General features: G+C 58.3%; 1 protein-coding gene across 1 annotated transcript in view; it reads right to left on the bottom strand.

Moving 5' to 3' along the window:
- The window catches only part of PAX7 (paired box 7), an 89,339-nt gene extending 65,105 nt beyond the window's left edge, over nt 1-24,234 (bottom strand). Inside the window, exons 1-4 of the mRNA XM_004592318.2 lie at nt 24,104-24,234; nt 21,411-21,646; nt 20,808-20,937; nt 19,814-19,942 (exon numbers count right to left, since the gene is read on the bottom strand). Of these exons, the coding sequence (XP_004592375.2) occupies nt 19,814-19,942; nt 20,808-20,937; nt 21,411-21,646; nt 24,104-24,188 (580 nt within the window). The 5' untranslated portion in view covers nt 24,189-24,234. The remainder of the gene's footprint in view (nt 1-19,813; nt 19,943-20,807; nt 20,938-21,410; nt 21,647-24,103) is intronic.
- Nucleotides 24,235-24,968: the final 734 nt, after the last annotated feature.

The following is a 24,968-nucleotide window of genomic DNA, read 5'->3' as shown; positions in this document are numbered from 1 at the left end:
AGGTGAAAACACGGAATAAAACTCACCAGGGTAGCCCATCTGTTCTGCCTGCACGTACAGGTGTATCAGGTACACACAAGTGCACGGACACACCTGAGCGTGTGAGTATACGTATGCATGCTCTCACATGCATGTACATCCACACGTTCAAAACACACCTTCACACATGTGCTCTCCCAAGTTCAGGGAAAGGGAATCTGGATTTTTCCATGGCGGTGACTTGTCTGAGCCATCCCAGTCTCTTCCTCAGCATTAATAACTCAGATTCTCCCAAGGCAAATTCATGTCCCTTCATGTCAGCCCGTCAGATCTCCCACAGCCTTGCTCACCGTGTGTCCCAGGTGGGAGAGGGGGGCCAGGAGACAGGCTTCTAGCAGAGCCCCTCCCTGCTCAGGGCCCAAGCTCTGAAGGGACAGAGCCATCACCGGCCCAAGTGGAAGCCCAACACAGAACTGGAGCTAAGACCTGCTTTGGGCCTTACCCTTGCCCCAGTACAGCAGCAGGGCAAGGCCTTGGGACCTTGAGCCAGACTTGAGCTCCATCTCAGTGGTCTACCGCATCAAGCAAACTTCTCTCCCGCCCGCGTTTTGGTGACTTGGGGACCAACAGTCCATGTTGTGATGTAAGGGGGGGGCAGTGGCAGACTGAGGTGCTCGCTGAACCCGTTACACAGTGACAGCCCAACGCGGGGACAGTCTGGAAGGCTCCTGGGTCCTCTTCTCTCGTGTTTCTCCCAGAAATAGCCACCCTGGGGTCCCTCCAGGACATTAGCCAGGCTGTGCTGGGCAACATATGGCTCCAGGCCCGTTGCTTGGGGAGGTGAGGGCAGAAGGGGGTAGGGGTGGGAAGGGGAGGGCAGAGGGGCAGCTGGGGGCAGGGCCGAGGAGGAGGAAGGGCGTATCTAAGAAAACAGAAAAACCCACACAAACCCCACTGAATTCCAGCCGATTATTCCTCCCACTGCAGCTGTACATTAATGCGGGGTAGGGGCGGGGGGCGGAGGGTGGGCTGCAGGCCGGGCCAAGAGAAACAGCTCGCAGTTCCCTTTTAACAAGCCGTTGTCTGGCTTGATCTTGTCACTCTAAAGAGTGCCATTGAGAGGTATTCATGCGTCCGCCCCGCGGGTACAAAAGGGCTCAGTATATACACTGACTGTTCAGTTGGCCGCAGGCCTCGGGCCTTTTGTCTCTCCTTCCCTTAATAAACTTTTGGGAAGAGTTCATCAACCCACCTCAATAGCTGATGTTCTCATTTTCAGAGGGACCAGAAAAATAGCAAAAAGGCTGGCGTCTTTTTTTTTTAAGGGAGCATGAAGGAGCTGGGGGTGGGGGTGGCAGGGAGAGCGAGGGAGAGCCTATAGACACCCCACGTTAAAGGGAAAAAGAACACACCGCAACTTCTGTCGCAAAGCCTAAAAGGAGTCCAGATAAAACCGCTATTCATCGGGCCCTGCATTCTGCCTCCCTTGAAGAGTGGCTGGGCCCGCAGGAGCTGGGCTCCCCCGGACGGCTGCCTGGAGAGGCAGGCACAGGACAACCCCTGCGCCAGGAGCTGCCTGTGCAGGCTGAGCAGGGGCGTCTTAGAAGGAGCCTGAAGCTCAGCCAGCCACAGCAGGAGGCCGTCCTTCCAGCAAAAGCCAGCTTCTCGTTTGGATACAGGTCGGCAGGGCTCCTTGCCATCCAGGGATTTTTGTTTGTTTTTAAACCAAGAAATGTCCTTTCTGTGGTATCAGGTAGGTAGGTCTGGGCTTCCAGGAATACACAGCCCAGGGGCTCAGTGCCCACCCCTCCATAGGAAGTTTGCATTCTCTCCGGAGCTTTAGCTGGGGCTCTAAGAAGGCAGCCCCGCTAAGCACTCACTGGGGCTCCCCAACAAAGGAACGAGGCCCCTCCAATTCCGCCAGTACAGTAGATGCAATAGACAAAAGACAAAGAAAAGGTATTCTCCATGACCCAACCACGACAGATTGCACTGTTAACTCTCTTCTCTCCACAACTCTGTTCTGTTTTTTTTTTTTTTTTCCTTTTTTAAAACAAACAAACACCCCATGCATTGTATCTTCTTCCTTTGGAATAGAGAAGCTGAGACTCAGACAGATGGGATGGGATAGAGAACCCCACAGTCAGACGCGGAGGTTCAAAGTGGCGTGGTACCCAATCCAGACGTTGTGGTTCTGAACACAGCTGCCCCCCCACTCGGAATGACAATGCTACAACACGTTGCAGTGGCCGTGCTCTCAAAAGATGCTGGGCACACCGTGTGAGGTGATTTCCCCAACTATTGCGATGCCCATATCACAGATGGGGTAAGTGAAATCACGCAGCAGAATAAGGTTGGCTGTAGCAGACAGTGGGAGAGCCCAGGCAGCTCCACCTGACTCTCCACCTGACTCCACCAGCCTCTCCCATGCCCACACCACCCTGCCTCCCCTCCACTGCAGACTCAGACAGGAGGCAGCAGAATGACCGGAGGTGATCTCTGGCCTTGCCACGCTGGGTCTCCTAGGGCCTGGTCTGACTTGAAGTGCACATTCCCCATCGCACGCTGTACACACACACACACTCCAAACCTCCCCAGTGGCCCTCGTTCAATGTTTTACAGGCCTAATGAGTGTTGACAAGTTTAATGAGTTTGTTTTAAAGAGGGGAGGGGGAACCTGGTCAAGTTGAGATTTCCGAGTCAAATGAATTAGGGGAGGCCACCAAGACTGCAATTGACAGGCCTGGAAGCTCTCCCGCCACGGCCGCCTGCAGCCACAGACCCCGGGTCCCCTCCACTGTTGCCAGGCCCCACGCGAGACCCTGGGGATTCCGCAGGCCTCCTCCAAGCAGCCCTTGGGTGCCCAAGTGCCCACCGAACCCCGACTCTTCCGATTGCTGCCCCCTTCTTCCCTCCCCAGCCCATCCCAACGAGGCCCCTCCTCTCTCTCTTGCTGGACGCTCCTTTCCCCATGGAGTCCCCAATGAGAAATTTGATTCAAACCCAGTTTGGCACTTGTTTGCATATTGATTGCGAGGTAATTAAGTGGCTTCATCTGCAAAGGGGATGGGCCACCTGCATTCCTCAGCGCCACAGTCACAGAGCTGGGACCACCACAGCTCTTGTTTCTGACCGTGGAACACAGGATCCAAAGAGACCAGCTTCCGTCTGCTGGAAGGCAGTGACGTCACCTTGCCTTAGCACAGTATTTATTTTCATTTCTTTTGCAATCATCAGATGAATGGAGAAGTTTATGCAAACTCTGCCAACTCCAAAGAGCAGAGCTCAGAATCAGCGAAAAGGGGAATATACACGCATAGGGAGAAGGCTGCGAACTCTTGGCACCAGCTCTCCCTCTGATCTGGCCCTCCAGAGCTACCCTGGGGGTGAGGTGTGGCCCAGCTCCTGTACCTAAACACCCCTCCCAAATCCTCCTCTACACCTGTGACCTAGAGCATGTGACCAGGCCTCATGGCGCCTCAGTCTTCCCACCTGTAAAATGGGATCGATAAAATCTACGCCCTACCCCAGAGTTGTAAGGCTTAGTGGGGCTGGACCTGAAGTAGGATCAATGCCTCCCCACCCGATTCCAGGTCTGCCTTCCAGAATCACCTCCCCAGTGGAGAGGGGCGCTGTCCACTCACCCCTAATGATAACAGCCTTGCCAATTAGGACAGGCCACCTTCCAGCCTGCTCCATGGATGTCCCCGCCTCCCCTGCACCACCACCTCCCCCACACACACAGCCCTTCCAGCCCCAGGGGAGCCGACTGTGAAGGTCTCAGGTGAAACCTGCCACCCTCGCCATTACCAGGAAGAAGCGGGCAACATCCCTGTGCCTTGGCACTGCTTCAGCATGTCATGCGCAGAAAGGATTGATGCTGACAGCCTGGGGCTGGGTCACGGCGCCCAGCAGGGAATCCAACCCCCTCCCGTTCCAGTGCCCCCACCCTGGACATGGGATTATTTATTGACTATTTACCCCCAGGGGGTGCCCCTCTTTCTCCGTAACTTGCCCCCTCATCTCTGGGCTCAGGCAGGCAGACCAATGCAAATGGAGAATTTCTGCAGACTGTGTATGGTTCCAGCCAGGGCAAGGGACAGGCGGCTGGGGGTGGGGCCGGGGACAGGGGGCGTCACATGGTGTCCGGCAGCCAGAATGAGAACGCCTCTTTGCTGCACAGAGCTGCTCTGCTCCTCCGCTGAATTTTTCTCTTCCTGGGTCTCACCATTGTTCGGGACTGTAGCCAGCTGCGGGCGTTAATCTTTGGCGTATTTGCAATCCGGAGACAGAAAGTCCCTCGTGTGATGGGGCCGGGCTGGGGGGCCCAGGGAACGGGGCAGGGGCTGACACCAGAGTGAAGAGGGAGGACCCGCATGTGACTGCACACGTCCGCCAGGTCCCGTGACCGACGTGGCGGCACCGCACGCTGGCATTTAAATCTTTTGTTCCTTAAAGCCTTCCTGGGGAGTAGGGGAAAGCGGGACTGACTCTGAAGGCAGCTTTTTTTTTTTTTTCCTGTGCAGACTCAGCCCTGGGGCCAGCTGCACCAGCATGGGCTGAGAGCGCCACTTCTCCAAGCCTCAGTCTGCTATCTGCAAAATGGGGGCATGCAAATCCAGGACCATGGCCAAACCCACAGACCTGCAACCGGTTACAGAAGGAATGACGACGATGTCGTTTGCACAGACACACCGCACTACCACCGCAACCCCACACCCCCAGCAGCTGCAACCCATGCACTGAACCCTGAACACGTGCTGGCTAGGGCATGCCTCACAAGGACATCCATCCCCACAGTACACCAACAAGCAGTAAGGAGCAGGTCCTAGCTGCCCAGAGGTGACCCACCTGCAACACAGGAACACAGCACTGTCACCACAACAGCTTCCACAGCATCCAGCGAAGACACCACCCCTCCCTTGACCATAACTTCAACAAGTGTCTTCCAACACAATCTCAAGGCCCACCAGGAACCCCTAATCCACAGTCTCACCTCCAAGTCAGAACACAGGCTGGGGACCCTGTCAGAGAAAGACACTAGCCAACCCTGTGGACAGGATCTCCAAGGGACAAACCCGTGTCCCTGGAGGAGGTCACCGCTCAGGGACACCGGACGTGATCGCTGGCTTGGCCCCTTGTTAGCTGTGTGGCTCCAGACAACTAAGTGAGCTTCTCTGAACCCTGCTTCCACCAGCAAAGTAGCAGGAGAGTAGCCCAGGGGCCAGGCTGGAGTGAAGTGGGATGGAGTGTACCCAGCACCTAGGAAGGCTGGGAGCACTGAGGCAGCATTGCAGTCTGTGTCCAAAGGGCTGAGGCAACCCTGGAAGGCCTCAGTTGCTGTGCCTATAAATGGGCTTCTTGCTAATCCTTGGCAAGACCTGAAGAATTTATTCCTGCAAAACGCTGGACCCCGTGCCACCTCTGGTGACTGTCCTAAGAGCAGACATTTTTCAATAAATGGCTGCCTCTTTTTTGCTGCCCAGATCTTGAGCCGAACACCACCTCCTCCAGGCAGGCCTCCCTGATAGCACACTCACACCATCAGTCACTTCCTGTCACGTTTCTACCATATACTCTTCCAACCCTCCTCTACCTTCTGAAGATATTTCCTTATTTGCAGACCTGTTCCTGGCTTCTCTTCCCCCACTTCAGAAGCCCCTGTGTAGCCAGGTCTTTGTGCAGGTCATAGCTCCTGGAACCAAGCCTGGCACACAATATAAAACATACATTTCGCTGTGAGAATGAAATGACAGCTCCAACTCCACCTTCCTGAGCAAACGTGGAGGGGGAGGGGAAAGAGGGAAGTTGAGGTTACAGGTGGGGGAGCCTTCTCTGCACACACCCCTCCCTCCCTTCTCTGCACACACCCCTCCCTCCCTTCTCTGCACACACCCCTCCCTCCCTCTGGAATGTGATTCCCTGGGCCACTGTCTGTGCAGTGGCCCAGCCTTTTCCGCAGGCCGCCTCCTGCCGGGGTTTACCTGAGTGTTAATCCCTCAACAATCCCCCCCCCCTTGACCTAAGAGCCAGCCCCCATTCTTGTCCTGTGTCTAATTAAGTGCCTGAAATGCCACTTCCCCTTTCAAACCGGTTACTATTCTCCTAGGCAGGCAGGTAAAGCCCAGCCAGCTGCTTTGAAGCAGAGGGGGCCCGGAAGCTGGAGCAGGTGCATAGGGGGTGCAGGGGGAGGCACTGAGGGGCCTGGAGGGAGGGAGAGAGGAAGAGGGCTTTGAGAGGACAGACACCTGCAGATTTTCTAACTAGGATGCTTGACCTTTTGGGGACCCTGGGCTCCAGAGTACTGGGTCAACTAAGGATCCAGGAGTGAGAATTGATCATGGGGGTTCATGGTCACCCCAGAAACCTCCACAGTGCCAATGTTAAGCTATTATGGTACCACTTCCCTTTAAATAGAGGAGTCAGCGCTGTGGCACGGTGCCACTGCCGAGACAACTACATCCTTCCAGATCGGGTCACTGTCCTTCCAGCTTCCTGCTAAGGCCATCCAGGAAAGCAGGAGAGGATGGCACACATACCAGGTCCCTGCCTCCACGTGGATACCTGGATCCTGGCTTTGGTCCCGGCCAGCCCTGGCTGTTCAGGCGTTTGGAACATGAAACAATGAACAATCAATCAATCAATCTCTCTTCCCCGCCCCATGTCAACACCTCTCAACTTTTTTCAAATAAATACATAATTTAAAAGAAAAAAAGCAAGCTGATACAAACTGCCTCCAAAAGTTGGTGGAAATGTATCTGGTGGAAAACCTAGGGAATGGATTTCAGAACTATTTTGCACCAAACTAAACGTCTTTTTATGCCCTGTGTCGCACCAACTTTAGGCAGTCAGATGGGTGGACAGACAACACAAGGCTCAACGAGGTTACTGCAGAACTGGAGCGTGCCTGCTTTGATTCCATAGCCTTTTTATACCTGAAACTTCCCAAGTCCATGTCAAGAGCCCAATCTTCTAGATCTATAGGCATATCAGAGCCCACCAGGTATCAGGCTTAGGAAATCCTCACCCTACAACCCTTCTGAATCTACCCTTCAGTCCTACCCAAAGCACTTCCCAGCCTCACACCTCATGTTCCTCATCCTCTGGCTGTTCGCCTGGGGTACCTTTGCTGTGTTTCAACTCATCTGTTCCCTATGATCTTTATTCCCATTAGCTGGATGAGCAAATCAAGCCTGAGACGGGGAGCGACCTTGTCAAAGGACCCCCAGCTGGGGGCGGGCCTGTGACTCAAGGATTTCAAGCCTAAGATGCATTTGTAAAAATTAATGTATTATTTTCTTTCGAAAGGTAGAGAGATAAGAGACAAAGGACTCCCACCTGCCAGTTCTCTCCCCAGGTGCCCAACAAGAGCCAAGGCTGGGTCCAGCTCAAGCTGGGAGTGAGGAACTCAATTCAGGTCCCGCATGAGAGTGGCAGGAACCCAAGGACTGGAGCCATCACTGTTGCCAACAGAATACTTATCAACAGGAGGGGAGCCAGAGCTGAGCTGAGGGCATCCAAAACACCTGCCCAGAGTACATATCAGCATACAGATGGATCTCTAAGACACCAGCCCATGGCACAAGACAGGGGTTGGGAGCTGGGGACAGGGCAGAGCCCTGGCTCTGTCAGCCTCGTGGCTCCCAGCACCGGGTGTCTCCTTAGCAAATTAGACCCTCAAGAGAGGCAGGTGACAGCAGTGGCAGGTGACAGCAGTAACCTAGCAACTGTGAAAGAATGCTGCATTCCAATACTGCCTTTCCAGTCTGGATATGGGCACCACTCTGATAACACTGCATTTGCCATACGCCAGGTACAGTTTCTCTCTCTCTCTCTCTCTCTCTCTCTCTCTCTCTCTCTCTCTCTCTCTCTCTCTTTCTCTCTCTCTCTGCCACCGTCTCCCCACCTGGAAAACAAACTAGGGCCCTAGACCTGGGACTCCCTGCCAGGGTGGCCATCAAAACAACCCCAGAGAAGGACCCCAAAGCCAGCGCTACGGGATGGGAGGGGTCAGGCACACGGACCCTCTTCCTTTCATCTCCTACCGTCCGCCCTGACTCCTCCTTCCAGAATCATCCCCGCAGAGTGTCCACTCCACCCTGGCCTTCAGGGAAGCTCCGTGCAGTTACCTGCCTCCCTTGATGGCACAACAAGCTGGGCAGGATTTAAGGAGCCAGGTGCCAACATCTGGACAGCAGCCCCAGCTCCTCTAAAGAGACCTCCCAGCCAGCGGGAGAGAGTTCCCTACTCAGGGCAACACCAGGGGAGGGAAATCATTTGTCACCAGATAAGCACTATCACCTTATCTCTGAAGACCAATAACCACAGCCCCAGGCGCTGATTCCAGGCCAGCACAGAGCTTGCTCTCCCTCCCTCTTCCCCCTCCGCTCAGCGAGCAGCACTGGACAGTAGCAGTCCTGCTCTGGAACACAGCCCTGCCTCACTCAGCTGCCCCTACCCAGGAGGAACACCACTGAGCCAGGAATCTTGAGTCTCGAGTTGGGAAGCCTCAGGTCGATCAACGCCACCCTGCCACACTTTGGACAAAGGAGAACTGAAGCGGCTTGTCGGGAACCGCACAGCAGCTGGGGCTGAGCCTGAGCTGGAGCCCTGAGCTCTGCTTGTGGCATCTGCAGGAAGATGAGGACCCAGCTATCTAACATGTGTCCCTCTGAGTTTGTCTTCCCTTGCTGTTCACGAACGTTTCCCACGAGGATGAACAGACCTTCAGAGCGCCAAGCTACCAACTCTCCAGACCCCTGCAGGTGCCCAGGAGCATCGGTGAGTGACATAGGCAGGACTGCCTTGAACTCCAGTCTTCTGCAGTGGTTCAGAGACAGGTCAAAAACAGTGCCCTTCTGGCCTCTTGGAATACATCAATCAGCACCTAGCAGGCCTGTTAGGAGACAAACTTCCTCATGCTGCCTCCCTGGGCTCACCAAACTCTCCATGTCCCAGTATCCCCGTGCAAACAGGGGATTGCACAGCATTGCACAGAGCAGTGCATACAGCATCGCACAGAGGGACACTGCAAGGATGGAAAGGGACTCTGTTTCCCATGGTCACCCCAGAGGTGGGACTTCAACCAGCTTGTTTTCTCTATCAGCACAAGTGCCAGTGGGCCAGAGTGATCAGTCTCTCTCCTGTGGGCTCCAGACCTGTGGAATGGCCAGATGACCTTCCAGGCCTGTTGGCATCTGACTCCGTCCTCTGGCATTTCAGCCAGGAAAAGAATGGAGAGGCCAGTGGGGGGGTGAAGGAGAAGCAGTAACCTTGACCTCAGGTGGGAAGATAGTGGAACAGTCCCTTCCCTCCTCCTCCTCTCCACAGCCCTAACCTACCCCCTCTTTCCAGTACATTCTCAGCTCAGTCCCTCCCTCCTCTGCAGAAATTCCTCTCTGCCCCCCACTGCCCAAAAAGAAGGTCCTCACTTCCTACTCAACCTTCAAGGGGGGGGGGTGACCTTCCCAGCAAGACATAGAACTAAGTGAACATCTGATGGGCCTTCAGAGACCCTTGCCCACCCTGAGCAGGCCAGCCTCAAGTCTGTGTCACCAGCATCCCCACATCTGCCTCCTTTATACCATCTCTTTCAACCAGCAGCTACAGCATCCCCATAGCCTCCCAGAGTTGCCAGACTACCTGGGATGGGACAAAAACCACTAGGAGAAGGGCGCCCTCGCCCAAGCCTCCCAGGGTACCACCCCGCAACACACACTCCCTTGGGATCAGGTGGAGGTCGACAGCCCAGGTTCAAGGCCCAGGACGGGGGCTGGGGTTGGGGGAGGATCTCTAGATAAGAGACGGAAAGGTGAGGCAGCGATGTTTATCCGGCAGCGCTTTAACCAACTCCGTTGCTCCTCCCCTCGAACCAGAGGCTGCGGTCCACAGACCCACTCCACCGAAGTGCCCAGGAGGCTCCCGAGCAGCCCTCTTTTCCAACCCCCAACGTCCGCCCCCTACCACCCCTTCACACACCTCCCCCCACCCCACGCCTAAGAGGAGTGGCCCTCAGCCGGGACAGACAGCACGCAGGGAGGGCCAAACTCGGGGACGCTTTGGGGACCTCGGTACCCAGTTCATGGGGGGCGAGGCTTGAGGGGCAGAACTGCCTGAGGGGCCTTCAGAGCCCCTCCCCACCTGGCGCCCGCCTCCCCGCCCCCGCCGCGACGGGGACGGGATGGGGGACGCGGCTGCGCCGGGGCTGGGGGCGTCCCGGGGGGCGCGGCCCCGCCCCTGCCCGCCGCCCGCTCTTGACTTCATCCGCTAAGTCAATAGCCGGGCGCGGGCGGCGGTCCCCCGCCCCCGCGCCGCGCCGCCCCCCGGTTTTCTTCTCGGGATAATGGGGGCTCTTTGTGGCCTAATCAGCCTCCTGAGGGGCCGCGGGGCCGGGAGCGCTTCCCCCGCGGCCGTCGGTGGAAATGAAAGCCGGATTAGGCCGGGCCGCGGCCCACACCACAGTAAAGCGCCACCAGGCATTCGCCCCTTCAAAGCCCCTTTCGGGGGTTTGGTTACTTTATTTCTAAAGTTGTTTGTATTTCTAAAGTGGCCATTGAGGCCCGAGCCGGGCTGCGCCCAGAGGGCGGTGGGCAGGGGGGCGGCTGGCCGGCCGCGGGGCGGAGGGGAGGCGCGCAACCTCCCTCTCCTTGTGGCCCAGTTTCTGTGGAGCTTCCCCGACCTCGCTCTTTTGCTCAGGCAGCCGACCGAGTCTCTGTCCCCGCTAAGGAGAGAGTGAAACAGGGCACAGGACCCTGGAAGCTCCCCACACCACGGTAGGAGCTCCCTGTTCACACCGCCACCTGGGTCCGAAGGGCACAGATGGGAGTGTTTTAGGGATGGGGGGTCCCTGACAGAGCCCCCAGAGCAGGGCCTCTGACAAGTACGGGCCACCCAAGGGAGATCCCCAGCTCCAACGCAGTTCTAGCCCCAGGAACAGAGAGGAAGGTTGGACTCATTTACTACAGAAAGTTCTAGAACCATTCACTAAAGAAAGTTTCAGAGTCTGTTTACTTGATCAGAGCGCCTCCAAAACTGCCAGCATCCACACTAATTCAGTCTTGACAACGGCAGCCGGGGAAGGGGCGTCAGAGCAGGGAGGGGGCAGTCAAAAAGCAGAAGGGGTTATCTTTTCAGCAAGTCCCTTCTCTGTACTTCCCCCACAACAACTGGAAGAGCGGGCCAGGATGTGAGGTGCTGGAAGGGGTGAAGGTCCAGGCTGGAAAGTGCCAGCTTGGAGGGCATGTGAGGTAGGTCAGGGGTTCCTGGAGAGGGCGCTTCTACCTCCACTGGCATCCACGGGGTTCCATGCACCTGCTGGGGACTCCTGCTGACCAATGGGTGCCCCAAAAGGATCACTGTGGAGGGCAAACTTGAGTTTGTATCTGAATTTCGCATCTATGCAACTCAATCAATCCACTGCAGCTTGAGGCTTACGGGGTACCAGAATGTGTGGCCCCGGGTCCAAAACCGTCCACGGCAAAGTTGGTCTTCCCACACCGAGACCCCCAGATACAGCCTTCTGCCTGTCTTGTCCTAGCCACCTAAAAACAGGGGCAGGATTCAAACTGGCCCTAACAGCTGCCCTTCTCCACCTGCCACACGCAGAGGTGGTTGACCATGCAGGTGGACTCATGAGTTTGGGTTCCACGAAAAGGACCCCAGAAAGACTTCTACCTGCCAAGTCACCCCAAGCCTTTTTCTGTCCCAGGCGGGGTGGAGTGGGTGATCTTCCTGCAACTTGGGGGTGGCGGGGTGGGGGGGTACTGCCACCTGTGCAATTCAGCCAGAACCCCAAACAGGGGTAGCCCAGCCAAGAGCTGTAGATGAACCCCACACCCCTGCCCCCCCCCCAGGCCTTGGAGGGGCTCCTTCTGTCTCCACCACCTGGTTCTGAACATCACAAAGCCAGGGTGCTTATAACACAGTGTCTGGCACCTACTGGGGGTTCTGCAAATTTCCCAAACACAGAGGTCATGCATTCCCAAGGAGATTTTTATTTACCAGTGATACAGACATAAAGGGAACACAGCTTGTATGTTTATTTCTGCATCTAAAGGAGGCACACTGTCTGTTTGGGGAAGGCAAGGAGGCACCTGGGCAAGGGGAACCTCTCCTGGGCTCCCTGCTTCCTGGCATCAGCCACTGCCAAGGCAACCCAGCATCCCAGAGATCTGCCCCAGCTGTGGACTTGGCACAGGGACCCCCGTAATACTCTGCAAAATTCTACTCGGTGGATCAGTTGTTTGGGGTTTTATCCGGTTCTCAAAACGGGAGGCGGCGGGGTGACCTTTGTCTCAGTGTGATTCGGAGTGTGTTCCAGGCGACAGGCTGTTGGACTGACTTGCAGTAAGGACACCAGCCGCCTTCCTGTGCGCAAGCTGCCCCTCCCAGATACCTCTAGGCTCGCGCACCTGAGATGGGATGGGCGTGGGGAAGGAATGAACTCCCAGTTGTCCGGGGTGTGCAAGCACCCAGCCTTCAGCTCGCCCAAGGCTGCAGCCTAGGCCTTGCTCTTTCCAGAGCCCAGAGCCTACGTGGGACCAGTCTCCCCCGCTGGCACTTCTTTCCAGGGCCGAGAACTTGCCAGCGGTGGCTGCTTCACCGGAGGGCAGCGCAACCTGGCTGGCTGTTTATTTAGCGACGCTCTGAACGAGGGTCCCCCGCCCCCAGCCCCACGTCCGGATCTCACCAGGCGCGCCCGCACGATCTCTTCCCGGAGCCCGAGGTCGGAGCGCGGAGCCCAAGTCCCCACCCGCCCAGCCGGCCCGGCTCGCTCGCTTCTAATTACGCGGCGGGGTCGCTGCGAGCCGCCGGGCCGAGCTGTAATATGATGAACTGCCTTTGTGCCCGTGTCACCGAAAGCGCTCCCGATAAGGGGAAGCCGCGGAGGATCAAAAGGGAGGCAGCGGCTCGCCCGCCTCCCGCCTGCCCCCCGCCGCCGCCCGGCTGTGCGCGCTCGCCCTCTCGGCCCGCGCTCTCCCGCGGGCTCCGCTCCAGCCCCCGCCGCTGGCCAGCCCGTCCCAGTGCCAGCCTTTCGGGGCTTCTGCGCCTTTGTCCTTCCTCCCGAAGCCGAGCGCCTCCCCGGGTCCCTCCGCGCCGCTCGGCGTCTTTCATGCTCCGCGCAAGTTCCCTTCTGGCACGCTCTTAGCCAGCGCGATCCCCGCCGCTGCGGCCCGCAAGGCGGACTCGCGTCCCACCTCGGTGACTACCCCATCGCCGCTGCGTCTTTCTAAACCCTCCCTTGATCCCCGCCCGGGGCTCGGGCCAGGCCCACCTCCAAGGCCCAAGTAATCAAGTAGTCCCCCAAGGGTCCACGAACTAACCGGGACACTCGGGGGAGGCCGGGCCCCTTGCAATCTGCACTCAGTCTGCTCGACTGCCAAAGAAGAGACCAGACACGCGCGCGCCCCAGGCTCCCCAAAAGGTCCCCTTGAGACCTCTGAGGTGCTGCCCTTGGGGTGCGCAAAACTTCCCGCGGCCCCGTCGAGGCTGCAGCGGCCCGCGGACGCTCTTCCGCCCCCTCACCACCCCCGCGAGGCTGCCGAGACTTCGCCGCCGACCCCAGAAGCATCCCTTTCCCCACAGCCCTTCCTTTGGCCCCCACCTCCCCTTTGCCCTCGACCCCAGCTCTTCCTCCTCCAGACCCCTCCCCTTGGCCTGCTCGCGGTCCCCCCAACCCCCTACTCCGCGCCTCTCCCCCACCCCACTTTGAAGTTTTGGAGAGCTCGATCTACTAATGGCGCAGTTTCCCCCTTAGGTCACCGTTCTGCCTTGATTCGATTTGGGCCGGCCGAGTTCTCCCGCCTCCCCCTGCCCGACCCCAGCCGGGGCCAATCCCCCTGGAGCAGGTCAGAAAGCGCTGACCCCATTTCCACCTTTTCCTCCTTCACTCTGAGTTGGGGGGATGGGGAAGGAGAGAGAAGAGGGAAAGCCGGGGCGGCCCCGGCTTTTTAGGGATTCTCACCCCTTGGCTCAACATTTTCCTAACCACCACATTAGCCGGAGCAGGAAGGGGAGACGAGCAGGTTTTTTTTTTTTTTCGGATTGGCTATTAAGTTTGGGCCTTTGAGGCCCCAGGTTTTCTTCTTTCCGCTTGGGGGTCTCCCCTCTGATTTGTGCTTTCCGGGGCGGACTTTGAATGTGGCCGCAGCGTCCTGGGGCGTAGCCAGAACCTTGGGCTTGCCTTGTCCGGTCCGTTTCTTCCGCGCCCTTCCTATCCTCAGCACCACCTGATGAAGCCCAAAGAAACGCAACACCTTGGCTCGGGAAAGCTGGGTGGGGACCTATCCTTTCTCTATATATATAAAAATGCCTCTATATGCTTTGTAGACTATTGATATATCGTGTCGTGTGCAATAACTATCATTTTCAGAAAAGCATTCTTAAAAAAAAAGCCCCAATAATCACCTTACTGCTTTAAGGCTACTGTTATATATGCTTTCAAATCCTTCCATGTAAATTCCACTGAAAATTTGGAAAGCTGTAAAAAGGGAGGGGGCGACGGAGGTGGGGGGGAGGTTAATCCGGGTTTAGCGCTGCCACGTAGTCCCAGGACCAGGGTTAGCGTGATTGCGTTATCTCTGCCCAACATTTGAGACGCCCATATTTTACCCAGCCAAATAGCTCCGAGAGCAGCGCAGATGGCTGCCGTGGTCGCGCCTCAGGAAAATGTGTTATTAATATCTAAATAACTTCCCAATACAGTCGGGTAAATCTCCCCTCCACCATTCCAAATGATGAATTCGTTTGAAGTCTTCCCCCAGCCTCGTCTTCGCCATGCCTCTCTCTTTCCTCTTCTTCTTAGCCAGGCTTATTTCAAACTGGTAAATATCTAATTCCTTTAACCGCCACGCCGTGCACCCGAGTCTTTTAGGAAGAGACGGCTTCAAACAGGCGGTGCACGGCGCTGCGTGCCCCGCGGCGAGCGCTGGACCCGCGCGCCCTCGCGGCGGGAGCCCCCCGCCGGCCTTCGACAGTGCGGCACGCGGGGGGCTGCGTGCGCCGCACCCCCCATTCCTGAGTCAAACTCCTTTCCTCGCGCGTCCCTGGAACCCTCGCCGGGTTCCCCGTAGAGTCCCCCAGGCGCCCCACCACCACCGCGCAGCTCCTCCGGGAGCCGCGTACCCCTTCGAGCCCCGCGACGGCTTCCCCCGCGCGCTGGGGCGGGTAATTACCCTGGGCTCGCCTGTTCGCCCTTGTTTAAAGTTTGTTTTCTAAATGTCTTCTATTAGATTACGCTCGGTCATTCCCCCCTCCAAGCTTATCTCCCTCTGTCTCTTCTCTCCTGGCCCGTCACACTCGATTTAGGCGCGAGTTTATCTGGCAAACACTTTGCCGACTTTGTTTGTTTACCGCGGGTTCGGGGACCGGGAGCGCGTGCGCCGCCGCGCTTTGCACGAGTTATCTCCCCATTGTTGCTCCTTGTTCGTCCCGGCTCCCTCCGCCCCCTAGCTCCACTGTCGCCGCGGCCCTAGTGTTTGGAGGGGGGGTAGGGGAGGTAGGAGGTGCAAGGGAGAACCGGGGAAGCCTCGTCGGTCACGGGTGGACGCACGCCCTGGCCGGGGATCCCCTGGCCGGGGCTCCAGCCGGCTCCACACGCCGCCGCCCCCCCCCCCGTCCCCGCCTCGCTCGCCCCAAGCCCCGCCGCGGCCTTCCGCCAGGACGCCCCCCGCCCATCTCCGCCCTTTCTCCCTCAGGTTCTCACTCCAGATCCGCCGCCGAGCGCTGCCTGCAGCCGGGGGAATTGCCTGACACCCTCCCCTCTTCCTCGGAGCCCCCATTATGCGAAGCTGATCCCACTCTGAACAGCCTCAAATCCCGCCTGGGCTCTGTTTGATTAGATTGCCAACCCCGGGTAATCCTTTGATTTGGTGGAGTGTCAATTACCTTTCTCTAAACACACATTTACTGAGGAGCGAACTTGTTGGTTTAAATCAAGGCAGACTGCTCCTCGATCCAGGGACCGTCTACGGCCCCTCCCGCGCCCCCTGGCCCTCGGCGCCCCCTCCCCTCCCGTCCCCTCCTCACCTAGCCCAGAAACTGCATCCCTTCCAGGTGTGTGAAGGTGGGAGGGAAACAAATAAACAAAACAAAAAAAGCCGGTGTAGGCTGAGGGGAGCCGGTGCCCCCTCCCCCTATTCATTCGCTCCCCGGAGCCTAATTAAATTTGGCAGGTCCTTGTACACACAATCAAAACAGCTTCCTCCAGTGTAGCCAAGGACCGAAAACCGCATTAGCAGCTATCGGGCCTGCCAAATTAAATTGTTTCCCACCTCCTTTTACAAGTGTCTAAAACCCACACTTCGGGCTCTCCCTCCTTCCCCATCCACCCCTCCGCCACCCCCCCCCCCCCGTCAGTTCCCTTCCACACCTGTACAGCTGCTACTGTAAAAAGGATCAGAGAACTAGTACAGAAAAAAATAAATAAATAAATTGGCCTCCCTGGCCGCCCCTCCCCCACGCCAGCTTCAGATCCAGAAAATTTCTCCCACTGGTCTCTAACACCCAGCAACACCTTCCTCCTCTTCCTCCTCCTCCTCCTCTTCCTCTCTTGTAACTTTTTCCCATATTGAATTCTAGCCCCACAGGACTTTCTATCCCAAAGACCCAAGAGGGGCCTCCAGCCTCTGATCTGGTCAGTTTGGGCTTCAACTTGGATTGTAGAGGGCTGGGAGGCCGCAACGTCCCTAGAGTCCCTAGCGCGTCGCTATTGTTATTTATATTACTGCTGCTTTTCTCCCGTTCCCGCCGCAGGCTCCTACAGAGAAGTGATTTGACCCTTTGCAAGCCCCTATCCAATTCCCCACCACACTCTCCCCTCTCAGATTCTGGTAAACCTTCGTCCTTTCCTCTTCTTGAACCCTTCCCACTTTAGGTCGCAGGCCCCTCTGTGTCCCCACCCCGGGGACCCCCGATCCTTGGAGAAGCGGGGTGAGGGAGCTGAGCCTGGCCAACGCTTCCGGCCGTCGGCAGCGATCTGGGGAGACTTACCACCAACAATCGTAATAACTCAGCCTGAACAAGGATAAGAGCAAAAAAAAAAAAAAAAATGCGCACAGCCTCATGAATATGAGCCCAAGGGGAGCAGGAGTGAGCTGTACAGAGATGAAAGTGCACAGAAATAAAAGCTCAATTTAATCTGCTTTAAAACCCTTCAACTTAACGTTTGTGCTTCAAACTCTGAGAGTGAGGACTGATTGCGGATAAATAGTTTCTTACCATGCCTGGAAGCTATTACACCCCTCTCCAACACAGTTTCCTATTCAGCACTCCCAGTTTTCATTACCAGCTCTAATAAGTCTTAACATTATTAAATGCCAAGCGGACGATAGGGAAAAACGGACTCAGGGAGGGATCTCTCTTTAGCACTTAAAGAGGAGAGCTCTTAAACCCCTTCTTTGGCGGCTCCCCGCCACGAGAGGGGCACCCCCCGGAGAAAGCATTTGTCAGGAGCAAGAAGCCAAAACCCAGTGGTGGGGGTACACCCCTCCCTGTGGCCCAGCCTAGCCCACCCTGCAGGCCACCTCAGCTGTCCGGGTTAGAGAAGGGTCTTTGCCTCTTCTCTTGGCCACAAAGTCCCATCTAGGTCTAGGGGTGGAAGGCAGAGCCTCATTCAGGATGCCAGCAGGGTGAACGGCCCATGGCACACAGGTGCCCTGGCAGTTTGTCGGCAAAGGGACAGCCACCCCATTACTTTGCACCAGCACCCAGCATACCCGCGGAGGAGCTCCCAGCCTGGACGCACAGCCCAGGGCACGCTGACCCCAAAGCCCCGTTGGTTAACAGTCACATCGGGAGGGGCAGGGATACGTGTGCACGGCTGGGGGTGGGGGAGGGCACCAACCTGGGGTATGTTGGACACCTGCCCTTTTTGTGACCCCTCTGCAGGCCTGCACCTGGGACCTCAGTTTCCCCCATCTGGAACCTTCACTTTCCTCCCTCCGAGACCTACAGTTTGCTGCTTTTGTGGTCAAGAAAACCTCCATGCATCGAAATCACTGGTAGGCCAATTTGGGAAGCCCAGGACCGCCCTGGAAGACCTTGAATCCCCCCCTCCCAGAGTCACTGGAGGATGTGTTGGGGGGAGGAGGAGAGGGCTAGTCACATGACTGCACATTCCCGCTTTTCTGGGGACATTTACCCAAGTGTATTTCTTTGCAGATAAAGTAGACAGACCCTGCCACACTCACTCACAACCCCACACCTGGAATCTCTCCAAATCAAACCAGGCCCCCCTCTCCCCTGGCTCCGGCTGCTGTGCAGTTACTTAGGAAAAATTACTCAATCATCAATTCTGTCCAGTGGGAATTGGAGTAAGGATGGGGGTCATCCGCTCCCCCCACAAAAAACCTCCTCAGCAGGGGTCTCAGCAGGGCTGACTTGGCTGGGGCAGGGGCTACTTGGTAGTGCAGTGCCACCTCCCCCAGCAGATCCCAGGCCCTTCCGGCAGGCAGGGCACAGCAGGGTGCCAGGCACGGCGAGGCTCTTTTTCTTCCTCTGCCCTTTTGTCCCGAGCGGGACTGCCGCTCCGCTCCGCTAGGGGCCCTGAATGTCAATAGCCCGCCCCTTCCCCAACTCTCGGCTGCAGGCTCAGCTCACCAGGGCCGCCTGGCCTCCCAGTCCTTGCCCCACCGACCTGGCTGCTGGAGGTTTTGTCAGTGAAGTTCACCTTCAGGGTTGGAGGGACTAGAGGACTGAAGAGCGACCTGGGCTAGGAGTGCTGGGGACAGAACAGGAAGGGACACCAGAACACTCTGGAAGACCAGTCCTCAACACCGTCCAGAACAGTGTCTCTGCACGTTCCCAGAGCCGCTGTCTTTCCAATTCTCTCTGCCTGCCACCTCCGGGCCCCTGGGTAAGGGGTGGGGGCAAATCTCTACTGCCAGTCTCCCAATTCTATCTTTCCTTCCTCTTCGAGTCTATACTGAGAGTTTCAAAGAGAACTGCGATGGGAGGGGATGAAAGGAGGGCTGGCTTGGCTCCCCCCAAAAAGTCCCCGGGTCCAGAAACAAAAGCAGTATCCCCCCCAATCCACCCTCCGCGTGCAGGCGCTTCATACCGCCAACACCTCCCTGGCTGATGGCAAGCCTGACTCTGCTGGGCTCAGACCCAAGGTTGCCTGCTGTGGCAGCCGGTGCTAAAGGAAGGGCGGGCAGAGGCGTGGGGCGCGTGAATCTTGGTCCCACTGGGGTCCTCCAACCCCTGGCATCCGGGAACTTGACCTCAACTCTCCAGCTCCACAGTGTGCGCCAGAGAGGAAGATACCCCCCAGTCCCCCACTCCGGCAGGCGGCAGCCCCGGGCTAATTTTTATTGATTGCGGAGGTCAGTCAACTGTCAGGCAGGGTTTCAAGGGACTGTTTAGAGAATGTGTGCGGCTCCGGTTAACAAATTCATTTAGGGAGCCGCGGGGCCGCCTCCTCCTTCTTAGACACCCGCCTCCTCGCCCAAGTTTCCTATAAATAATTGATCGACGTCGGGAAAGAGCAGCCAAAACGCCAGCCCCAGAGGACTCGGACCTCGGGGTACTCGGGCAGATCCGGAGCTCAGGTGCAAGGACAGGGGAGCCCGGCGCGCTCTGGAAGCCCGGTTGCCCCTGGGGACGCCGGGGGTCCTGGGCGCAGGGGCTCCTCGGCGCCGGCTCCGTGGCCCGCCAGCGCCTGGGTTGGGGGGCGCTCTCAGCCCAGCTGGAGGGGCTGCTGCTCCGCGGCCTGCAGGAGCTCGCCTCCCACCCCTTGGCGGTGGCACACAGCTGCCGCGAAGCCCGGGGCCTGCAGGCTGGGGCGCGTGGAAGCGGCGGCAGGCTCGGCTCCCACCGGCCGCGGTCACATCCTTACCTTTGTCGCCCAGGATGCCGTCGATGCTGTGTTTTGCCTTCTTCTCTCCGTCCTCGTCCTTCTTGTCGGCCTCGTCTTCCTCCTCTTTCTTCCCGAACTTGATTCTGAGGACACGGCTAATCGAACTCACTAAACCTCAGAAATTCAAAGCCAAAAAGAGCGCGTGTAAGTCGTTGGGGCAGGGGCGGCCTGCACCATCCCAGCTCCAGGGACAAAGTCATCAAGTGCCCTTGTCCCCCACACTCTTCACTACCAGACAATTTAGCTTTCGCAACCCACTGGAGGACAGTCGCCCTTCTGCACTTGGGACACTGCGGGAGCTGCCCGCTGCTCCGCATTCCTAGGCAAGTCCTGCACACCTGTAGGTGCCTCCTGCTGTCCCCCCTCAAGCCTCACAGCCCTCACCCCGCCGCAGGAATCCCCCACTCCCAAGTCCTTTCAGACCCCACACTAAGGTGTGTGGCTCAGCTCTACACACCTGGAGACACCCCAACACACACACGCAGAGGTCATTTTCCCCTCTCATGGACAGGAAAGCTTGGCGCATCAGAGAGCCTGGGGACCCACCAGCTGGCTGGTGGTGGCAACTTGGAGACGTTGGTCCAGAGAACCCTCTCCTGGGACAGACCCCTCTCTCTAGGCGGCTTCCAGGTGGTCCTGAGGGTCTTGCCCTATCACATAGCCTCGTGGTTCACTTCGTGCCTGGTCCTGCCAGCCTGCTTGGCCAGGTCCCCCCACCCCATCCCCACCCACGCACCCCTTTGTTTTTTCCTCAGCTCCTTTTCGCTTCTTATCTAACTCCCCCCCCATCCCTTTCTCAACTTTCTCTGTTTTAACACACTCCCACCTCACTTTCTTGTTCCTTTACCTTTCTGACTTTTCTTCAAGTTCAACCACTATCTGCCCTGGGATCCCCTCCCCGCTCCAGTCCCGTGTGCCGGAGTTCCTGGTGGACTCAGGCTCAACCACGGTGCCGGTTCAGCTGCCTTCTCACCTGAGGGCACCGTGCTGCGATCGCAGTGTCCGTCCTTCAGCAGCCGGTCCCGGATCTCCCAGCTGAACATGCCCGGGTTCTCCCTCTTGTACTCCTCAATCTTTTTCTCCACATCCGGAGTCGCCACCTGCTTCAGAGGTGGGAGTGGAGAGATGGGGTGGGAGGGGGGAGAGACTTTTAATATCAACCTCCCAAGAGCCCTAGGCTAGGTGCTCCCCTTCTGAGCCTGGCTTGAGCTTTTCCGACCCATTCCAGGTTCCCAGAAAGGTCGCCTGGGGAGCAGAAGTAGCTAATAAAAGAAAACCCAGCTGGGACCTCCAAAAGTTCCTTCCCCCTTCCTGTTTCTGGTCCTGAGTGGGGATGGAGGGACAATCTTGAATTGATTCTTCAGCCTCCAGATCTTGGCCAACCCAACACCTCAATTCTTCCCCAGGTCTGAGGATTTTAAACAAATGGCAGGGGGGGTGGGGAGTGCTGTATGGAAGTAGGTGCACTCTCCCACAAGACTCCCTACAGAAAACAGATTCCTTGGAGTTACTGGGATAGGTTGTTACCAGCCCAGGCCACAGGCCACGGGCCAGCCTCTGTGGCAAAGACACTCACTCTGGGCTTGCTGCCGCCGATGGCCCCAGGCCGGATGGAACCGGTCTCCTGGTAGCGGCACAGGATCTTGGAGACACAGCCGTGGGAGACGCGCAGCTGGCGGGAGATGACACAGGGCCGGATGCCGTGGTGGGCCATCTCCACTATCTTGTGGCGGATGTGGTTGGGCAGTGGTCGCCCGTTGATGAAGACCCCACCAAGCTGATTGACCCGGCCTTGGCCAAGTGGAGTGGACACTGCAGAGGGGAGGGGAAGGGAGAGAAACAGAGGTGCGGGGTGAGCCTTTGCTGGGACAGAGTACACCTCTGATTCCAGTGTTGCTTGAACTCCCAGACCCCAGGCGGCAGCGGAGCCCTGCCAGGGCCAGGCACCCTGGGCCAGCACCCTGGGAGCTCTGGTGGAGGGACTCCACACCAGAAGCTGTGTAGGTGATGAGAGGGGTTCCAGCTGCAGGAATCTGCCAACTCCTGCCACTCCACAGGGACCAAGGCCACACCTGACCGCCCCCCCCCAAACACACACAAGGGAGGCCCAGAGAGGGTCCAATGGGCAGAGCTGCTGCAGGGCTGCTGGAGCCACAGACTTCAGCAGCTGGGGCTTTCTGCGTACGGGGGGGGGGGGGGGGGGGGGGCTGGACTGCCTACACACCTGCCCAGGACCAGCTAGGTAGGGCTCCCTGTGAGCAGCCAAGGTGGATCGCTTTAGAGAGACCAGGGAGCCTTGTCTGATGACACTGGCTGATGACCACCCTGGCCATGACCAGGGCAGGCAGCAGTGCTGTCCTCCTCGCGGTTTGACACAGGGCTGGTAGCACAGGGCTGTTGCCGCTGTGGGCACCCCTGGCAGTCCCCCTAGAGACCCATTTGCTTGCAGTCACTCTTAAAGTTCAAATTTCGTTTTGGGAATAATTTGGGGACACACTGTTGGCAGCAAGTTCCTAAATCAAATACCGCACTCTGGCTTAGAAACCACCAGAAAGGCTGGTCCTGCAAACTGGTCCGCGTCTTGGGGAGTGGAGGGGATTTAGGGAGACGGAAGCCAGGCACCCGCACAACCTCCAGCTTCCTTCCCCGGTACCCACTGACGGGAATCAGACAGCGGAGAGTGCTTGGGCGGCCTTAATGCAAAGTCTACACAATTTCCTCACGGAAGGTTGGGGGACACCCGGTGCACTAATCCAGCCTCGATCCCCCCAATTTGGGGACTCAGCGGCTGCGGAGATCCCTGAGATTAGAGCGATTTCACAGCAGCCCGAGTGGAGGGAGCTGACGGCGTAATTGGAAGGCAGGAGGCGAGAAGAGGCTCGGACAGACGAGCTGTTCCTGCCGCCCCCTCCCACGCTCCGGCGGCCCCCCCATCTCTCTTTGTAAAAGTAGGGGTCTGAAGCTGCCCTCGGATTTAATCAGAAATCATGCGGCGCCGAGTCGGAGTGACTCGGTCTCCGTGGCGGAATATGCCATTAGCACTGGAGAGCTCTCGAGCGCCCAACTTTATATTCAAGAGCCTCTTTAGCGACCGGCGCTCGGCTCTCCTCAGTATTCTGCGTCATGTTGGGCAAATATTGTCCTAATCCGCCGCGCGTCCTCAGCCGCCTGTTTTACTCGCTTTCGCTCCAGGAGAGCCGCGGCAAATCCCCGGGCTTGCGCGCTCTGCCGCCTGCGTGGCTGCTCGCGCGCACTTGATCACGGAGCCGCTCTCTGCGTCTCGCTCTCCTTCGGGGACCCGACGCCCGAGGGGACCCCTTCCTCCCCGGATCGCCGGCTGTCTGCCGGCCTGCCAGCCTGCCGGTTCGCCCGCCCACCCCCTGCCATCCCATCCTCCCCCGCCGCACGCACGAGGGAGCTCAGAAAACTGCAACCGAAATCATTAAAAAATAAAATCGCACATGTTTGTAAGCACAACGCGGCGCCCCCCAGAAGCCGAACGCTCCCTCGGCGACAGTTTGGAGGTCTTCCGTGAGTTCCAGAAGATTGCAAACAAACGCAGGATGGGGGGTGCCGCCCAGCGCGCCCGCGGCCCGGGCTTGATGCTCCCAGCCCGGCGGGCGAGGATCCCGGAGAGCTACACGTTACAAAGTAACACTTTCCCCAGTCTGCACCAGACCGTGTCCTGCGGCCGTCGCCACGTTTTCTCCCCGGAGGCTTCCAGAGCCCAAGTGAAAAAGTTTTTTGGGGGATAGACGGAAAAATATTGTTACTTTTTCTTTTCCTTTCCTTCCTTAAAAAAAAAAAATCTTAGTTTGTCTCCAGGTCGGGAAGTGAATAGCTTAGCAGTGCAGACTAGTCAAGGACCACACCACACAGGGTCAGAATTTCGAAATACAAGGGATCGGACGAGCATCCCGGTATCCGGCGAGAGCGACAGGCCCACGTGCGACAAACTGCCAGGCAAAAAGTATATGGAAAGTACAAAAACGCACCGGGACCCGCCAAGTACCGGGATCTCTCCCCCTCGCCCCCGTCCGCCGGGAGCTCCAAGCGGGAGGTGCAGGCCAGCCGCGCCCGCCCCGCTCGCGGCGGTGAACCCCACGGGGACGCGGACTAGTGTGGGTTCCGGAAACTTCACCCAGGAGAGCAGGGAGCTCTCTCGGATGCCCCGCTCGCTGTCCCCGGAGACGGCCACCACTGGCTCGCTTGCAGGCCCCCGAGGCAGCAGGCGGACGAGCGGAGGTAAGATCGCCGGGCGGCGCTTACCTTCCAGAGGAAATCCCGTGCGCGGGTAGTTCTGCCCCGGAGCCGGCCGCATCATCCTCGGTACGGCGCCGGGAAGGGCAGCCATTCCTGCGCACGCCGGAGACGCGTCCGGAGTCGGCAGAAGGCGCTGCCCGTCCGCTCCCTCTACCCCTGCTGCGCTCTTTCTTTCTTTCCTCCTTCTTTCCCCCCCTGCCCAACCTCTTCCCCCTCCCCTGCACACCCACTCCCTCCCTACCCCACCCCCTAGCCCCGGCTGCTGTCGGACGCGGCCCGGAGCTCCGAGGGGGGAGGCGGGGGGCGGAGGCTGGGGGGGGCGAGGGCGGGGAGGAGGGAAGGTGGCGACGAGGAAGTTCACACAAACAAACGCTCGCTGGGGCCCCGAGGCCGCCGCCTGGGCTCGGTCAGCCGCGGGCTGCGCGCGCTCGGGCGCTCGGCGGAGGTGGCACCGGCGCCCGGCACCGAGGGCCCCTGGTGGGCGCGGGCTGGACAGCCTAAGTTTGGGAGGCGCGAGGCCGCCGCCCTGGGTGCACGGTCGAGTTTATATCTGTATTGGGAGTCCTCGCTCCTCGCGCCCTCCCTCGGCACCGCGGACCGCCCGGGAAGCTTCCCAGGCTCAAAGCTTTCGCTCCCGGATCTCTGGGAGGACTGAAGGAGAAGAAGGAGGAGGAGGAGGGAGGAGGAGGAGGAAGGAGCCTGCCGGCTCCGGGCTCGGGGTTCGTGGGTAGGCGCCAGGGAGGGCCGGGGTTGCGGGGAGAGAAGAGGAGAAGCGAGGGGACGCAAGTGATCCGTTGGGTAAATTGTGCAAAAGTGCTCGAGTCCGGAGGTGGGGGTGGAGGAGGAGGCGGTCAACGAGATCTGATAGGTT

This window comes from Ochotona princeps, chromosome 2, assembly GCF_030435755.1.
Source record: "Ochotona princeps isolate mOchPri1 chromosome 2, mOchPri1.hap1, whole genome shotgun sequence".
NCBI classification, from domain to species: Eukaryota; Metazoa; Chordata; class Mammalia; order Lagomorpha; family Ochotonidae; genus Ochotona; species Ochotona princeps.
Note: the sequence above shows the minus strand (reverse complement) of the source record. Positions and strands in the feature narration are given on the sequence as shown.